This window comes from Channa argus, chromosome 14 (assembly GCF_033026475.1).
Source record: "Channa argus isolate prfri chromosome 14, Channa argus male v1.0, whole genome shotgun sequence".
Taxonomy (NCBI): domain Eukaryota; kingdom Metazoa; phylum Chordata; class Actinopteri; order Anabantiformes; family Channidae; genus Channa; species Channa argus.
Window position 1 is genome coordinate 24,225,817 of NC_090210.1, and position 19,828 is coordinate 24,245,644.

The following is a 19,828-nucleotide window of genomic DNA, read 5'->3' on the forward strand; positions in this document are numbered from 1 at the left end:
AGGTACTAGTTCTAGTTATGGGGGGTTCCAGTACCAGTTTACAATTGCTCTATAGGATGTAAAACATTAACTCTGTGTATTCTTTCTCCCGTAGTTGTCCTTCTCCTTCTCTGTCTCCATCTCTCTGTCCCTTTCTGCAGGTGTCCCCGGGCTTTGAAACTGTGTGTTTTCCAGTGTGCAGCTACTGGTTCTACCAACCTGCCCGGTGTTTTGTTGTTGCCCTTTTTCTTTTCTCTCTTTAATTTCCACTCACCCCAACCGGTCAAGGCAGATGGCCGCCCACCCTGAGCCTGGTTCTGCTGGAGGTTTTCCTCTGCACTGTTGTCTAGGGTTTGCTCATGGGGGAATTGTTGGGTTTTCTTTAAATATCTTTATAGACTTTATTATGTAAAGTGCCTTGAGATGACTTTGTTGTGAATCGGCACTATATAAATAAAGTTTAATTGAAAATTAATTGACTTGCATCTATTTTACACTGAGACAGTTCCACGGCTGGTTCGTGTGCCTAGTTTTGACCGTGTTCTTTGTGATTTAAAAGACAAAGAACTGGTTCTTGGACAGGAAAACTGGTTTCAGAGAGGCACCAATTCTTTGCTGCTCCAGAACAAAGAAGTGCTTTTTTAAGAGGCTGGTGTTGAGACCATTTTCTCAGAGTAAAGCCTTGTTGTATAGACAAAGAGCAATGAGTGGATCATTTACTGTTTGTATAACTGCACTGCGATTGATACCGACACAATGATGCTAGTGCGCTGGCTAAAGGCTAATAAAGACAAACATCAAAGCTGCACGTTCCATATTATCACAAATCAAAACATGATGAACAATTCGTATCCAACATAATCACAGTCCATAGCAATCACAACAGCCCATTGTGGTGCAAAGTGTTACTCCTGACCTGCAAGCCTACAATGCATCATGGACACATACATTTAACAGCACTAAAAGTCGACTTTACCTGTAGATGTTCAGTGGAAGAGCTGCTCAGTTCATCTCCAGATTCTGAGTCGTTTGTGCGTCTCTCTTCGCCTGCAGAGTCACAGTGTTGGGTGCTGTCCACATCCAGCGGGGCCCTGGAACTGATCTCTGGGGATCGAGCTCGGGTACGGGGCAGAGTACTAGACTTGTGGGTCAGCTGGTGGCCGCCACCCTGGACAAGAATGTCAGGCAGAGATCGGTCATAGTCTGTGGGAGAGCTGGGGGTATGATGGTTGTTTGTGTTTCTTCGCTGACTGGAAGGACTAAGGTGTCCTGAGGAGGCAGTCTGTGCAGATGGTGAGCGCCGACAATTGGAATCCTTTCTTTGAAGGTTCTCGGGGGACCGGTCTCTGACTCCAACCTCCAGATTGGTTGGCTTTACCCAGAGTGCACCCCCAATTTGTGGAGGTGGGTTGCTGCTGGCAGGAGGAGGGTGCAGAATAGGTTTAGGAGGCGGCATGAGGGCTTTGCGAACCTCTCGAACATACTGAGCTGGTACATAGAAAGCCTTAGCCCCCTCCTCTTTCTTCACCTGCCACCAGTCCTCATTGGTTTTCTTTACCAACATGTAGCGATCCCCCTGCCGGATGCGGATGAGGCGGTCCTTAGACTTGTACTCATAGTCGTACTCTACCTCGATGTAAATCTGTCCCGGGGCAATAGGCAGTTCTGCCATGACCTTCTACCAGGCAGTTCACTGCAACACTGCAATGATGTTTATTAGCATGGCTTCATGAGGAGCACTGAAAAGAAGAAAAAAAAAAAAAAAGACAGCTTCAGTAAAGCTCAATTTGTATGATAATGCATTTCTTAATGCCACTTTCTATTTTAATTTTATATTCTGCCATACCAATCCAAGCGATATCTGGACCATAGGGGCCATAGTGCTACTAAGACACTGACCCCAAGGCTACAGCTACAATGGTACTGATCTGTAGCGGCCAAGTCAGAGCCCAGACCTCAAAGCCAGTTTAGAACTTTTTACCTCAAGAGGAATCTTTTTGGTTGAGCAATATAATAGGAAAAGCTAATTGAACTGTACATGAATTAGGGCTGGGTGATAAATCAAATTAAAATTATTATTTTTTTATTTTGAAGAAGATTGAAAGATTAGAATTTACACTGCCATTACTCTAGCTGAAAATTTCACTGATTCATACATAAATAAACAGAGATTTAGATTTAAATTGCCAGCAGGCTCACAATTTAATGTTGACAGGTTTTAAGGAGAGGGAATATAATAATTTTTATAGGTACTAAATGTCCAGATGTCCAATCTGCCTTTCTATTTTGTGCTATCAAATTAAGGCAACATGCTGAAATTATTTTCCCAATTAAATCACCTGTCTCGGTCTGGTTTCAATGTGAGAGTATTATGTGTATTGTTTGCAATTTGGGAAATTTTGAAACACAAGGTTTATTTTGTTTTCAGCTTAAGCACCCGCAAAGGTCAGCAAAGGTCAAAAGCCCAACAAATCTGAACTCTCCGCACATTCCCACTCTACTCAGCATACTTCAGATGCCCACGTTCAATACATCGTATAGAAAAAAATGGCAAGCAAACTTTGTGTTCAACAAACTTTGTGTTCTACATTTTCATCTTGTACTAATTAGTAACAATATCAACCAGTAGTCCAGAAAAACATCCACCAAATGATGAGCAACTCACATCATATCACTAGTAAAATCCAAAGGAAAAGACAAAGCTTGTAGGCAGAAAAAGTTGAGTGTAAATAACAAAAAAAGATGGATTTGAAAAAGTGAAAAGATCAAAACTCCACATAAAGACAGAAACACAGCCCTGAACTCCCAAAACCTAATTAGAATCCACAATTTGCTGAGGGCAGCTAAGATCAGACATTAACGTGACTCACGTGATCTCCTTCCACAACTGTATCTCTGATTTTCTGCCTAACAAACTCTTTCTCTGCTCCTCTGCTAATGAGGCACGTTGCTGCTGAGTGGAGAGATTGGTCAAATCGCACACATAGTTTCCTGCTGAAGTCATGTGCGTACACACACAAACACTGTTTCAACATGGAGGTGAGGCTGCAGCACCTTGAGCAACCTCAGCTTCGAAGTCACTTTTTCCTCAAAGCTATTTTCAACATGTCCTTAAGAAGTATGCGATGTGTTTGGTTCAAAACCCCAAAAATAACCTGTAGTGAACTTTATGGACAAACCTTACTTCAGTAATAATAATAATAATAATAATAATAATAATAATAATAATAATAGCCATAAGCCAAACTGTAAGAAAGCAAGGTCAAAGCTACACTAAAGTCAGGCGGGTTCTGTGCACAAAAACAGATGGTGCAACATGATGTAGCTAATGCTGAGATTTGGAAGCTCATGGTAGGAGAATTAAGACTTCATGTCCTAACAGGCTGAAGAGTTCAAAGACATGTATCTTGCCAGGAAAAGCTGGTTAAAGTGAAAAATTTCTGCAAAGCATTTGACCGGATCTGTGTGATCGGACTATTTTCAACCATGCAAAGCTGATCATGCAAATCATTTTATAGTAGAATAACGAACAGAAAAAAGACATGTTTGGAGGTTGTGGATACATTTTGATTTGCATCATTTAATAATCAATTGAAGATGTCCTTATTTTGTGGTTGTTACTGCTTGTAATATGAATATAATATAGGACAACACACTGGCAAAGCTGCCATATAAAACACTAGACTTGTGGACTTCAATATGTGCACATGAGGAGCTGGGGATCAAACCATTGACTCTGTGATGAGTGGACAAAACATTCTGCCCACTGAGGCACTTCTTTAATATGTTAAAAAGATGGGTAGAAACACTGCAATACCACAGTACCTGAAAACAGGTACACTGTCAAAACAGGAAATGGATAAATTGGAAAAGATTTATAACTTATATTTCAGTGAGGTCAGTTAAATATAATATGTTTTAATTGAGTATTCAATGTCTTATATTTTCATAAATTAAATAAATGTAATAATAAATAAATGCATTTATGCTTTTTGTCTTAATGGTTTTGGCTTCATAAATAGATGCTGGTTTTGGTTCAGCAGATAAAAACAAACCATCTGTGTTTGTCAAGTTGCTCTTAAGTTGGAAAATTCTGGGGGACACTTCATAGACAGAGGAAACACTTCTCAGATTATTTAATTGAGGTTTAATAAAAATCACACTAATCATCAGTGTGACCTCAGTACATAATATAATCACACAACCTACAACATACAAGCTGTTTCTGGGTTAGATCAGGGAACAGAACTTGACAGTGTCAATAGCAGTTCAAGAAGAAGATGTTATATATTGTCGTAACTTTAATTCACACTAAGTCATCAGTAAGTCATAACCAGTGAGAACTTTGTCTTTGAAACAAGATTGTGACTTCAATGGACAATGTGGATTGAAATCTGTAATCCTGGATATATATTCATGATGCACAGCCCATAATGACTTCTTCCATCAGAGTCACAGCTCTTTCTCTGCTGCGGACGGGGTCACAACCAATAACTTTCACTGCCAAGTCCATGTGGCTGCCAGACAGACAGAATCCTGATGGATGTGTGTGAGGAGCACGTTTACAGCTTGTTCTAACTCTATGTGCAAAGAATCCATAATGAATCTAACATGGAAAGTAGCCACAATTTACACATAAACCTGAAATATTCACGCCTCTTTACAACAACTTGATTAATCATTAAAACATTTTAAAGTGTTGTCACTATAAAAGTGGCAGCTGAATAGTTAAGCACGGCTTTTCCAGCTGTTGTGTAGTATTTCTGTGGCGTCTCTATTGACGCACTCTCTCAATAAAGATCTGTGATTACAGCCAACATCACCAGGATTACACCTAATGCGGTGACAACGGGGTTAATATCCTTCCTCGTTTAGGTCAGATCTCACCACGTCTCTCTGCTGCACAGACCATCCATTAGTTTCATGAAACCCAGCTCAAGAGTAGTAGCACACACACACACACACACACGCACGCACGCACGCACGCACGCACGCACGCAGGGCCAGTGAAGCTTTACACTGGGTCATGGGCATATCTTGGCACAAACTGGCAAACTGGCATCTTCCCACATTAAAACTTGCCCTGCTAATTCATCCAGCTGGCCTCACAAGAACACTGTCTTTTCTATTCTTATCTAATCCTCGTGCTGAAGACGAGGAGTCCAGCAGCACAGCAGACCAAGAGTCTGTCTGGTAACAGCTGCAACTAATGATTAGATGCAGGTTATATTCTCAATAATCCAACTGTTTAGTCTATAAAAAGTTAGAAAATAAAGAGTAATGAGTGTTTCCACACAAAATAAAATAAGTATTTCACAGGTGAAAACTGTTTTTTTTTTTGGTTTTTTTTGCATTTTTGCTTAGAAAATGACGAACAGTTATTGCAGATTTTTTTAAATACATAGATGTAGCCATCTATCCATCTATGCAGAGATGCCTTTGTAACAGAAGTAGGTGGTAAATTAGTCAAAGTTGGAAGGAAATTTTAGGATTTTAGTTCCTGCAGCAGTTGGGCTCGTTCATTTCTTCATCCTAAAAGCATCAGAAGGTAAGCAGCTGGGGGCTCTGGTATCTTTCACTTATCCCTGTCCACATTAAGCTCCAGTATCTGCACCAGTATTTAGACGACAGCACAAATCTTCTCAGAGTGCAATCAGCAGAATCCCAAGAAGCACCTTAATTTGATGTGATGGTAATACCAGCTCAGTACAAAGGGCCTGGATGAGCTGTTAGGAAGAATAAAACAGAAGGTGATGACAGGGCCTCTACTGGACACACTGGGGGTGATGGGAAGAAAGAACGGCAGCATAACAGAAAACAGCAAACTTAAAAAAAGAATTAACTACGTCGTGTCTCACATGACTGCTTCTGTACAGCGCTTTGCGCTCAGTGTCAGCAAGCTAAAATCTCTGTGTACATATTTAAAGAAGGCAAAGGAGGTCAGAGAGATGGTTATCAGCCACACTAAGCTCATGCGAAGTGTTTACATACAGCAAAACCCAGATGCCATTTCTGTTCCTCATGTGAATTCACAAAGATCACGGTTTATTGTTTCTCTGGAACTACACTAATCCCTTAGAAAACTGCTGACAGCCAGGTTTGTGGAACCATAACAAGGTTTGCAATGGAAAAACGCCTTTAAACGGCTCCCATTAATATTTTTATGATAACAAAATTTCATGTGAAGGCTGTTGCTTGTAGCGAAAAAACCTGACGATCAACTGAATCTGCACCTCCTGTCAACTTTACAGAGCTTTACAGGAGTTTCAGTTTGTTGTTCGGTTTCCAGGTTTAGGTTAAGTTTTACACTCGCAGACAGAAAGAACTGTTCTATACCTGGTGGATGTGTAAAAGGAAAAAAACAAGTTGTTTTCTCAAACTGTATAAACTCCAGCTTTCGACCTTCTGGAGAAAGCAATTTCTTAAATGTCATAGACAGAAACCTGAAGTCCGCTGGCTTGGTGAAAAGGAGCTCTGTTCTGTCCTTTTTTCTCACGCCATGCCATCAGGAAAAATACGTAGCCAGGAAGTCAGGAAGCAGCAGCATCTCTCACCCAACAGATAAAATCTGGGAGTCACACTTTCAAAATAAGTCAGAGGTAAATGTCACTCTGAGCAGCAAAGCACTGCTGACACAGATGCAGATGTTGAGGCAGATGTGTCAGAAACTGAGATATGTCCAATCTGCTACGCATGAGGAAAAACCATCAACATGGTTCAACAACTAACTGAGTAACTGGGTGCACTGACTCTTTAATGTGTAAAACTGATGAACATTAACTAGCAATGGGAGCGAGCAGACTGTCAAAGTGTGCACGGTGACCTTCGCACGGAGCCACACCAAAGATAGGCCACATGTTGCCCCCGAACAGCCTGGATTCTGCACACGCTGTCCCACATAGGCTCCTCTCAGCACGACTTTCCTCAAAACTCAGCTTCCCGTGGTCCCCAGAGACGGACAATACCACAATGTGTCACGCTTCAACAAAACCCAGCTGCAGCTCACTTAACGTGTGGAGAGAGACGAGGCGTGAGAGTCCACAGCATGAAGACACACACAACCAGGACATGTTCAGCTGCAGGTCGGTCACTTCACGTATATGTACTTGATGTCCATAAAAGAGCTTGTAGTTCTTCTTAAGGTCCCACAAAGCAGCAAAACTAATCACATTTGAACAGAAAAAGACGTCCTCACACATTTTATAAGCATAAAACTGAAACACCTTGGACGTCAACAGACAGAGACCTCTTTTTTCACATACACTGGTCAAACTCAAATGATGAAACCACAAGTTCTTTATTGTGAGCTGCAGCCTGCCGGCGATTCCAGATGAGTTTATTTTAATACATTCTAGTTACAAAACTGCTGCTCTGCAGTGTTTCTTCATTTGGTAACTGACACCCTTCTAACCATTTAACAAAATGACCTTTCATGCTGTATTCGTTCAAATTAGCTCCACCTCAACAGTAAAATGCTGCTCACATTTTAAGCCATTAGTAATATCAACATAAACATCATGTTGAAAATATGCTAAATCAGTGGGAGTCATTTTACTCAAGTCTACATTTGATAATCTGAGACTTTAAACGCAGCATTGGTAATTTTACCACAGTATTTTCACACTGTGGTGTCGGTACTATTACTTTAGTACATTTAAATACTTCTAACAACACTGCTCATGGGAATATAAAGACACATCTGCCACAGGACACAGAAGCATTTTTTTTTTAAGAAATCAGGTTTTGAAGCGTGTCCGTCCTTGAATCTGTCCACGATTTCTGCAGAGACATGTGGAACAAATCTGGGCTCGTGCAATCATGTTATCACCAGCACCAAGTTCCAGACCATTAGTGATTAAAATACTTTGTTCTTATGACCAAGTCAGTGGCTTTGATGACCAGAGAAGAATCTCTTTTGTACTTAAAGTACATTGTGGAGCATTTAGATACTTAGCACCTTCACTTTTTAGACAAGTACTTGCACCTTTTCCTGTGTATTGAGTAACTTCTGGCACCACTGTGTAAAAACTTCCTCTGAACTGCATTAGGTGAGTAACGTTACTCGAGTACTTTAATTTTCGGGGGTTAGAGTTTACTTACGCTAAACTAACATTTGGTGGCGGCTCTTCGCAGGGATTCGGACCCGGTTTACAGGAGCTAATCCCGCACTAACGTTAGCTTGGTTCGCTAACTAGCTTCCAGGCTACGACATTCCTGAGCGTCCCACACCAACACCCGCCGCCGCACCTTCACCTACCGTCTCTCCCGGGCTGAGGCCGTCCGTCCGCACAGGTGAAAATTCGCTCCAACGCTCCTGGAGGTGACGTTAAACTTCCGAAAAAACTTCCCCGTCCACGGAACACCGTGTCCTGTTCTCCTTGTCAGGTTGCTGCCGACTCTCCTGCTCTCCCCTGGCCGGTGCTCTGCTCCACAGCAGCGGGGCTAGTTCTTGCGGATTCACGCCCGCTGTCACAACTTCAGCGAAGATGGTCTATTAAGAAGACACATCACTCTGGTGTTTTTCCCCAGGAGAACCTAAATCAGTTTCCGGTTACCGTTACCACAGCCACCGAGGCGATCTCTGAACTGACATTCTAAGCAAAACACTGTTTTATTTGCTAAATCAACCGTCTGTTTATGAGTATAAACTCACTAATGAACAGTGTTTATCACAGAGGGGTTCGGGTGGCTCAAATGTTGACATACGCATTAAAAAGAACGCACCATGTTTACAGCGAACGGAATTGCATTCAGAGTGAGAGCTCTTTCTAATTTGCATTCTCTGCTCCCAACTCTCCAGAGATTTGGTGCCACCTGGTGGTGCACAGGTCGAATTATTCGAATCCCGAATTACAGGACGCAACCAAGCGGTTCAGTTGTTTCCCATGTGCTTAATTAAACACTACACTAGAAACCCAAACATAAAATAAACATCAATTTATGAATATGCGTTATTCAAATATTTATAGATTTTTTTATTTTGTTGTCATATTGCGGCACTCTGCACCTGTACTTTGTAGATTACTAGTTGAAATACAGTTATAAAAACTGAAATTAGAAACTAATTTTTACTGTACTGCATCAGATTTCATTTCCATAATGTTCAAATACGGTAAAGGTGAACTCTGTAAATACTTAGGTGTAGGGCGACACATAACGATTTTTTTTTGGTCGTTTAATGTTTTAAGATGTTTTCGATTAATCTATAATTATTTTCCCATTAAGCTCTTTTCTGTTTTACAATAAATATATCATTTATTTTCATAAAATTTTAAATTATCAATCATTGATATTTCAAATTGTTCATTAATTTTCACTTTAAACATACAAATAAAAGTTTTATTTTATTTTGTGACGCATCGACGTAAATACGATTTAAGAGAAATAAAGAGAAACCAAACAAAATGAAGGGTGGAAATATAAAAAAAAAAATCTAAATGAATAAAGAAAACACAGAGAATTTAGTCCATTAGGACACCAGTTCTCATCACCGCCACACTTGACTGTTTTCTCTTGTCTGTGATCCATTAAATAGAACACACCATGTTTACAGCGAACGGAATTGCGTTCAGAGTGAGAGCTCTTTCTAATTTGCATTCTCTGCTTCCAAATCTCCCGAGATTTGGTGCCATCCGGTGGTGCACAGGTCGAACTACAACTCCCGAATTACAGGACCCAATCAAGCGGTTCAGTTGTTTCCCACGTGCTTAAACACTACACTAGAAAGCAAAAGACCTTGTCTGTGATCCAAAACAGACGACCATGTTTTATGGATGGATCAGGACTGATCACTAATTGGAGTGAAACTGTACATACACATATAAATGAGAAAATTCATCGATTTGTAAGGAATTTTTATTCCTACACATTTGCTGTGCTAAGAAAGTGACGATGAAGGTCAAGTAGATACTGATAAACCAACACAAAATCAATCCCACCCTGTGCCGCCTTTGGGTTTTCATGTATGTTGTAGCCTACAATCACTCTGCCTCAGCAAAAACATACAAAAATAAAAAAATCAGTTCAAATACATCATTTGAAGCACAATTTTGCCCCTCGCCACAATCTTAAAGTCTAAACACAGCAGTAGTGTAGTGAGGAATTTCTCTGGGCATCAATGCAGCTTAGTTACTGATAAAAACGAATTATTTTCTTTAAAACATGAACTTGATGCTGTTGATAACATGAATGTACAAATCTAGTCCAGATTTGTTCCACATGTGCCTCATAAATGAAGTTTCCGCAGAAATTGAAAATTCCGTTCGTTTTAATTCATGTACAGATTCAAGGAGGGAACCACTTCACAAACTTGATTTCAGACCATTTTCTGTCAATCATCATCAACATAAGCTGTATTTTAGCAATCACAGCACCTTTATTCATGGTTTAGGGTGGAGAGGAGGAATATAGACAATATCCAGATAAATCTATTTATTACTACATCTCAAACACATGACATTTAATTAACTAGAGAACAGCTGTTCCAATAAAACATTGTTTGTATATATCAGAAACATCATTATGAATGTAATTATGATTATTTTTTTAATTACAGCAAAGAAAACTACAATTATTTGGTCAAAATAAGGAATAAGAGTGAGTACTGTACATACCCCAAATACATCAGGGGTTAAAATATGAGAAGTGCGAGAGCTGAAATCTGTTACCTGCTCTCTGTATGTTACTGATGAAGGTGTGTTGAATGTGATCAGTGTGAACATTGACACAATAAACCAACATGAAGTGAAACATTAGACATAAAAACTTCCCCACTGAGTATATTTAAGTAATAAGTAGTATTATGCATTACAAACATTTGAATGCAACAGTTAATGGCACCAAGCAAACTCTTGAAACACTCAGATTTCCCTCTTTCACTGTAGGATTTATGGCCATATCAAAAAAGTGTTAATTAAACTTCACTGATTTGAATCTAGCACTACAAACATGATCAAATGTTCAAAGTCCAACAACAAACTGAGACACCATGCTAACACCACCATTGCTACAACAGGACAGAAAATCTACCTTGATTGTAAGCAGATAAATATGGTTATTCAAAGTTTATCATTAATCTGGCAGATTGGTTTCCCTGGAAATACAGTAATGAGCATTACAGAATCATAACTCTTGTTTTACTCAAACCCAAAAAAAATCTAAAAATCTTTTAAACAAGCCTTTCTTTTTTTGCCTCTGCTCACTTTCTTCTGCCAACTCTTCCTGGGTTTTTGTAAGTTTGTCTCGCTTGGCTACCTTAGAGATGATTGTTGCTCGTTCCTTCATCGCCTCCAAAGACCTGATTCGAGCCTGGTAGCCCTCTTTGGCCTCTGACTTTTCTCCTTCGATCAGCATTTCAATGTACTCTGGAGTGGTCAGAGGGTTCGGTCTCAGGGCGATCTCTTGTAGACGAGTTATACAGTTGGCTGACTGATCCATGAGGGACACTATCAGGTCTTGAAGGTGAAGGATCTCCTCTTCTTGCCTCTCAATCATTTGCTGAACAGTCATCTTTTCTTTTGTGGCTTTTTCATACTTCTGTTTGAGCTCTTGCAGCGTTTGCTTCTCTTTGACTCGAACATACTCCCACCTGTATGTCTGGTTGAAATGCACACTCCAAATACATTTTCCAGGACAGACGGTGCACATTCCTGTGTTGTCCATTGATGCACAGCCTCTTTTCTCATTATCATTAGGTATCGCACATGGGTAGTGGCATGTTATTGAACATTTCTGGCAGTTGGTGATGTATGCTCCTTTCTCCGTGAGTGTTTTTTGCACTGGCCTAATAACATCCACCTCAATTACAAAGTTTTCATTTGAAGTCAGGGCTGCTTCATGCTCTTTGATCTTTTCTTTGGTTGACTTAATTTCTTCAAGTTTTGCTAATCCAGCTCTGACTTGTGGCTGCAGACCCTCCACAGCTGTTTCCAGCTGCTTTCGTTCTTTCAGAACCTCTTTGGTCATCAGCAAGCTTTTGGTTGTCATCTTGCCCAAAGCAGTGAAGAACTTCTCCATACTTTTAGCACCCATGTTCCAAAACATTTCATCAAAGTTGTCTTCATCCCCATCTGAATCCTCATCACATTTGTTGTCTGCGAACAAGGCAGAGTTGTTGAATTTAAAGTGAACTGGAAGTCCTATGTCATTTTTTGGACATGGAACCGCAGAGACATTTATTGCCTCAAGAACTGGTGGCTGCTTTCCATCAGCAAAAGTCACCAGCATCTCAATGTTCTCTGCCACATCTTTGCCAAAAATGGAGAGCACAGAGTCAAACACATACCGTTGTGTTGCTGTTAGTCGTGCTAGAGAGGCCTGAGTAACAAAACACACTGCATCAATCTCACTGACTCCATTCCCTGAAGTAAAAAGCCTCCGGATTTGTTCTGTGATCTCCTTGTCTCTTGCAACTCCTCTTGTATCTCCAAACCCTGGGGTGTCCACCACAGTCAGCGAGTAGGGGATTGTAAAACCGTCCTGATGGTTTATTTTGTACACAGTGACTTCAGAAGTCTGGCTTTCAGCTTGTGACCTTGACTGACCCTCATCAATTAATTTAAATCTGAAATTGTCCTTCCACTCTACACCAACAATGTAGTTGATCATTCCATTGATCAGAGTGGACTTTCCTGCTCCAGTTGCTCCCAGAAGCATGATAGTACGATTCTGCCTCATGCTTTCTTTGCCAAAGTAATAGCTACGACATCCATCAATATCAATATCTTCTTCTTTCAGTGGCAGTTTGTAAAGTGAAGATTTAGAATTTATCCTCTTGCTGATGTGTTTGAGAAAGTCGGCAAGACGTGCAAATTCCCGTTTTGTTGTGCAGACTTTAACACTGATGCTTTCCTTGCTAGTGCCAGCTACACCACAATCACATCTGACCCTGACAACATATTGTGTCTCTGAATCAAGCCCTGAAATTATTGTCTTTTCAGCTCTTGACATGGTTTGGTTCCACTCCAGATCTTCCTCTTTCACCCTGTTGTCTGTTGTAGCGTACTCGACCACGTAGCTCAAAATGTGAACATCCTGTCCAAGCTCAGCAGGTTTCTCCCAGCTAACTGATATCTCTGTAGAGTTTGCTTCAACTTTAGGTTTTCCAGGAGGACTGCAGGGTAAGGTTTTAATGGAACCACTGACTTCATTGGCTGGTCCAACACCTACTGAGGTCACTGCTCTGCATCTGAACATATACTCTGTGTTGAGCCTCAGATCGCTCACTGTGACTTCTCCAGGTGTTGATGCTGTCTTTCGTTGCCATCCATCCTCTCCACTGACACAGTACTCAACAGAGTAGGAGCTGATGTTCTCTGCTCCAAATCTGGGTGGAGAAACCTTCAGTGTCACACTGTTGTGGTTTATGTCACTGACTGTCACAGTTTCAGGTTTTGAGGGAGGCTCAAAGTTCTCACTGACAGAAAATCCATCTTTATAAAGGTAGATGCTTGAACCTTTCTGTTTCTCATCCTTTAAACCCACTGTCAGGAACTTAATGTTCTGGTTCTCCTTGTTGGCCTCTGCAAAATCACTGAAGAGCTTTGCTTTTTTTCTCATTGCCTCCGATACATTGTTTGAAAGGTACCATTGTTCCTTCTCTAGATCATAGATATGTGGGTTTTGAATGTTGTCTGGCTTGTTTGGTTCTTTTAAGTACTCTGATAAAGCTGAGAGATACGGTTCACGATCTCCCAGTGAGGTAAAAACAAAGCACACAGCATGTTCTACACTGAAAACTTCCTCATGAAGAACATTTGGAGATGGGACGATCTTTGTGTTTTTCATCATATTGGTGAAAGATTTTAAAATGCAGATTTCTCTTTCTTTACAGTCCATCCACTCATTCAGGTTCTTGCTGTTGAAAGGAGAAGAATGTCTCTTCTTCAGGATCTCGGCAAGCACAGCTTCCTCTTCACCGCCTCCTCGGATTAATGGAAGTTTCTTTGCCAGGTTTTGCTGAAATCCGAGCTTGAACTCAGAGCACATTTCTTTAAAAGCTCTAAGCTTTTTGCAAATCTGTGAAAACTGCCGTGTAGTTGTTGCTCTCATTGCATCATTGCACCTCATTTCCAACTCATTCAAGTCCTCCAGGACACTCTGCGATTCCTGAACTAGCCTTATACTTATCTGACGAACAAGTTTAGCAGCATTAGAATCTAAACTTGCTAGAGGCAACAGCCAGACCTTTACTGGTACAGCATTTTCTCCCTTTGCTCCCAGCAGTTTGGGCAGACTTTGATAGACTTCCACCGCATCCTGAAAGGACACTGGACTTTTGTCAAGAGAAAAGTCCCCATGGAATTTGCAAGAGAATTTCTGAACATTTGCCAAGTCCTTGTCTTCCATTTTTAGTGAACCTTCACCCTCAATAGAAAAGCAAGGAATCTTCTTGATCATCACTTTCAAGTTGCCCTGAATGTCTTGATGATCTTCTTTTTCAGACACCTCACGGTCAAAGACAAAGAAGGCTTGTGCCCCATAAAGAACACCTGTGACTACATGTGTTGCTATTCCTTTATCAAAAACATATGGATGCTTCACATTTCCTCTTCCAAGATGATTCATCGACAACTCTTGGAACTTAGTAGTGGCTTTGTAACTCAGTGTTACTCTGGCCTGATTTTTGGATGTCCTGTGATCATTCAGGTATTTGGCAGATCCTTCAACTTCAACTAGCCCTCCCAAGAAACTTGCCTTCAGAGAGGCTTCAACCTTTAGTGCTGATGATTTAGCCTCAATCGATTCTGATGCAACTATCTCAAAGTCACTGTTAGGTTTTGATCTTTCTCTTGTATCTTTTTCAAGGTCATCACGGTCCCACAAAGTCATTCCTGCCAACAAGGAGTCAGAAAAGGAGAGAAAGAAAACAGAAGTGTGAAAGAAAAAGTTAATCAGTTTTTTCTCCATGACTGAAAGCTCAGAAATGTTCAGAATAGTCTTTTAGACATAAGAAGAAAAAAATAAGCCTGAAAGAAACAAAACCCCAGTTTATTTCTAAGGAGCTTTCTCCTGTTCATGATTTAAATCTATAGTCAAATCTAAAAGTGAAATAAAATTACAAAGCATAAATTTTTGGCCCTTAGTGTCCAGAATTTTAGGAGTGAGACTGATTGCTTGATCTCAGTGGTGTGGGAAGCAGGGGGGCCAGGGGGCCATTGACCCCCCACTTTAAGCCCCCATTCCCACAACAGGACAGTGTCTCACTATTCATGTACAGTGTGCACAGAAATAGGTCTATAACTGGGTACGTAGCCCTCTGCAGTGCTGATCCACAGACACATAATGTGGTTTTCTTTATTAGTCATTTAGCTTAAACTCGGCTAAAACAAACACATTTTTCAATGCAATTCAGCCTCAAGGTTGATGATTTGTCAATGACAACACAGCTTCTTTAAGGTGGACATTTTGAGAAAAAACCTAACTGCTCATTTCCATTTTTGACTAACGTTACAACCCCCAGTCTGAGGTCAATAACTACTTTGGGTAAAGTTGGTAAATCGAGGCTGCAAAAGTAAACTTTACTATCCAGGCAGTAGAAAAACATGAAGCATTTAAGTATAACAAAATGTGAAAATTCACTTTGTTATATTAAATGCAAGTCTGCAGCTCTTTCAGGTCAGTAAGTGCACTTAGTAACAGAACTGGCCAACTATTCTCAATGGCTGCATGCAGCGCACTTTATTACATTTACTGAAAACTGTTTTTCCCCCCAAGTTAAACTATTTCAGGACAGTCCTTCACTATAACGTGCAAAACAAAGGGGGCCAAGGGGGAGAACTAGGGTTCAGCTAAGGTGTCAAGCATAATGAATTATTTTTCAGATGAGGCCCCACAATGTGTCATCCCTCCACATTTTATGTCAGCGTTGATGAACCAGGAGAGTGAAACAGATATGACTTTATTGTGCTCAATTTTCTTTGGTTTTTAGATGACTGTAGATTTGAAATGTTAACTGAAGCTGAAGTCATAGTATTTGGGCCCAAAAATCTCAGAAATATGATGTCCAACCATATTGTTACTCTAGATGGCACAAGTCTGGCCTCCAGTGCTACTGCAAGGAACCTTGGAGTTATTTTTGACCAGGATTTGTCCTTTACCTCACATATAAAACAAATCTCTAGAACAGCCTTCTTCCACCTACGGAACATTGCCAAAATTAGGAGCATCCTGTCTCAAAGTGATGCCGAAAAACTGGTCCATGCATTTGTTACCTCTAGGTTGGACTACTGTAATTCCGTACTTTCAGGATGCCCCAGCAGCAAGAGTACTGACTGGAACTAGCAAGAGAGATCATATTTCACCTTCGCTAGCTTCTCTCCATTGGCTTCCCATTAAATCTAGAATAGAATTTAAAACCCTGCTTCTTACATATAAAGCTCTGAATGGTCAGGCTCCATCATATATAGAAGACCTCATAGCACCATATCATCCCAGTAGACCACTTCGCTCTCAGAATGCAGGCCTACTTGTGGTAGGTAGAGCTGAGAGGTTGAGGTAGAGCCTTTAGCTATCAAGCTCCTCTCCTGTGGAACCAGCTCCCAGTTCAGATTCGGGGAAGCAGACACCCTCTGTACTTTTAAGTCTAGGCCTAAAACCTTCCTCTTTAATAAAGCTTATAGTTAGTTATAGTTATGCTGCCAAAGGCTTAGACTGCTGGGGGACCCACCCCCCGATGCACTGAGCTCCTTTTCTCCTCTTGGCCATCTCTCCTCTACTGCTGGATGTTTCTTCCGTTAAAGGGAGTTTTTCCTCTCCACTGTTGCCTATGACTTGCTCCAGGGGGAATTGTTGGGTTCTCTCTACACATCTTTATAATCTTGACTTTATTCTGTAAAGTGCCCTGAGATGACTTTGTGGTGAATTGGCGCTATATAAATAAAGTTGAATTGAATTACATTGAATTAATTAAAGCTTTATTAAACTTAATTAAAGTTTTTTTTTTTTTTTTTTTTGGGGCGATGTGCTGGATATTAAAGTGGAGAGGTGCTTTCAAAGCAATGACACAGATTCACAAAACAGCACTGGCAGCATTGTAATTGTGGCCAAACCCTATGCCTCACTATAACAATACGGACAGGAACCTTGCGTGACTCTATGAGATGCCCCTGGATGACGCAGATTTTGACAAAATTGAATTTCAGGTCTCATGCTGTAACTAGCTTGCTTCCCATAAGTTGCATGTTGTATCATCAGTGTCCATTTGTGTGCTTCAAAATTGTCATTTGATTGTGCTGTGAACGTCAAGGGCAGAAATGTTGAAAGATTGTTTCCCAAACTGAATATTTAGAATGAAATCCTGGGGCTTATTTTGAACACTTTAAATAGCATTGTGGTTTACTTGCATTCGTTAACTTTATGTGAATTCTTACCAGGGACGAGTAAGTCTTGGCGGCAGTCGTACAGCATCCCGAGACTGAAAGGCCGGCCAAGCGCCGCAAGCTCCATCGTTCTGCTGGCTTCAGGGTCCATGTCTTACTCTAGATTTGGCAAAAGACAGAGTTAATTCCCAGCTGTCCTGCTATTAAAAATGCCAGAAGCAGCAGATACTCTGTTGCTGGCATATGATCAACCCTTGCACCTTTGGCTAAAAAGATCATTTAGGTGCATGAAAAAAAAAAGTCCAGAGTCACAGTGCGGACTCATGGCTGCTTTGAGACGGAGCTGCTAACGTCTGCATGCTCACAGTGACAACGAGCAGCCACAAGTTCACCATCATAGTGTAGCACATCAGCATGTTAACATTTTCCCTATGACAGACACACAGTCAATTAACATTGATCCACAGTGTCTCTAAATACACATTTATTTAAGGAGACCAAAGTTTGAAAAGAAACTTCTGTGGAGTCGGAAATGTTGAAGGTCTAACTCAAATTATCTGTTGATATTTCAGTCTGTAGACACATTCTGCATTGACTGGCTGGATAACAAGTCCATCAATTGAACATCACTGCTTATTTTACTCTTTAAACCTGCAAGCTTCTGTCCATAAAGTCACAGGTTTTACAGAAATACATTCAAAGGGTATTTAACAACCATTCTCTTATTCTTTTTGTACACCGGCTTGAAAGATTTGAACAGTCAGTGACATACAGGATTATTTATTACATTTCTTTTCCCATAGTTTGGTTAAATCTCAGAATCTGAAACTCAGACTGAACCACAGCACATTAACAAAAAGAACCTTGTTGTACTTACAGTAGAGATATGTGAGGTCCTCTGGAGGAGTTTTGTAGCTTCAGACATTTTATGCCCTGTGAGAGAGAGAAACACCCCCCTGATCATTATTCATTAACCGGAGGCGGCACAGAGGAGAATCAGGGTTATTTCCCAGAAATGACATGACCTGCAGAAAGTACTCTTCATCACTGGGGGGCAGCACCCTGTGCTACCCAGCAACTCAGACAATATTGTGAAAATTGGAAACAGGCATTTGATGCAGCTACTATATTTGTAACCATGAGATGAAGGTGGTGTGTTTGTTGCAAAGAGTGAATAAAAACAGCCTCATAAGTTGGATTTCATATTGTTCAGTCTTGCAGTTATTACTTTGCTGTAAATATGCTGGAAACAAAGGTGAATATGAAGTGAAGTCGTATTCACTGTAACTAGGTCAGTTTCCTCTTTGTCTCCTGACCTTCACTTTTTAAATGCCTGATGACTGAAACAGGGCTCAAAGAACATTAGGTTTGCAGAGCTTCTTCTTTTATATTCAGGCTGATAAGGTTGGAGTTCATGGAAACTGTCTAAACTTTTGGTTTGTAGTTTGGTTGTTAAAGATCATCTGTGTTTTTCTCTGCTGTTAACGTTACAGGGCTGATAACTGAGCTCCACTTAGAGTTTAACGAGGTATTTGGGGCAAAGAGTATCAGAACTTTTAACCACATACCAACTCTTTTAAAAGTGCCAGAGCCTGACAGCTGCCCTTAGTGGTAAATTAGCTTAATCTCCGTTTCCACTTTGTCCCCTGACCTTCCACGTTTCACACTGTGGCCATGGGGCAACTGAGCGGTCACACCTTAGGAAAGGGTTTCAAGCAATGTCAACAATGTGGAATTCAGTCGCTAACCCTGCAGACTTATTCAGCACGGTACCTCAGAGTTACCTTGCCTGTTTCACAAGAACTGCAAAACTGCTTTGCAGCACCTTTGTCATAAGAAGTGAAGATTTCCTGTTTTGATCCCCATTGGAAAATGTTGTTGTTCAGCAGCAGGACCAAACGTCAAACACTCGCCTTCTGGTGCATTATCTATGAACACCCTCCGACCTCGATCATCATATCTCACTCTTCCTTATGTCTGCTTGTTTCTCTCAGTTCTCTTGCTCTCATTTGGCTGGAGCCTCTGGATGACTAAACAGTAAATTGAGCTCAATATACAAACCTTATTTACTGAAATGTAAATGGGCTTTGAAATGCTGTGTAAGTAAATGAATACAAATGCTATTATTTGCTGAAACCAACAATTCTGATTTGCTAATTTTGAATTTGATGCCAACATATTGGTACAAAGTTGGGACAGGCCCATGTTTTTCTCTCTGAAAGCATCTGTGAACAGAGAAGGAGGCTATTTTTCCTCATTCCTGCATAATAAAGGATTTCTGATTGAAGCGTCCGTAGGCAAGACGCTGAACCCACAGTTGCCCCTGGCTCTTGTTCTATTAGTCAGTTTAAAAAAACGTGTCAGATCAGCAACTGTAAGTGTCATCAGGCATGAAAATACTGAGCAGATATTTTATTGTCTTTGACATTTTCACTTTCATCAAAAAAAGATTAATTAAATTGAATATGTGTCATATGGTTGTATTCACGTTCATCACTGACGTAAAGACCAAATGTGCAATTTCTAACATT

The 19,828-nt window shown here is 40.6% G+C and overlaps 2 protein-coding genes across 20 annotated transcripts in view; both read right to left on the bottom strand.

Moving 5' to 3' along the window:
* The window catches only part of LOC137098080 (rho GTPase-activating protein 12-like), a 44,137-nt gene extending 35,662 nt beyond the window's left edge, over positions 1-8,475 (bottom strand). For 8 of the 16 annotated variants that reach the window (XM_067473881.1, XM_067473880.1, XM_067473878.1 and 5 more), the window contains exons 1-2: positions 8,237-8,474; positions 956-1,718 (exon numbers count right to left, since the gene is read on the bottom strand). In XM_067473881.1, coding sequence (XP_067329982.1) covers positions 956-1,651 — 696 coding nt within the window. In that variant the 5' untranslated portion in view covers positions 1,652-1,718; positions 8,237-8,474. Of the gene's footprint in view, positions 1-955; positions 1,719-8,226 lie in introns of all 16 variants that reach the window. The other 8 variants (XM_067473888.1, XM_067473886.1, XM_067473884.1 and 5 more) reach the window with 3 other exon arrangements.
* Positions 8,476-9,833: 1,358 nt separating this feature from the next.
* The window catches only part of LOC137098655 (uncharacterized), a 55,600-nt gene continuing 45,605 nt past the window's right edge, over positions 9,834-19,828 (bottom strand). For all 4 annotated transcript variants that reach the window (XM_067475125.1, XM_067475130.1, XM_067475126.1 and 1 more), the window contains 3 exons: positions 18,175-18,230; positions 17,349-17,456; positions 9,834-14,810 (listed from right to left, as the gene is read on the bottom strand). In XM_067475125.1, the coding sequence (XP_067331226.1) occupies positions 11,119-14,810; positions 17,349-17,448 (3,792 nt within the window). In that variant the 5' untranslated portion in view covers positions 17,449-17,456; positions 18,175-18,230 and the 3' untranslated portion in view covers positions 9,834-11,118. The remainder of the gene's footprint in view (positions 14,811-17,348; positions 17,457-18,174; positions 18,231-19,828) is intronic.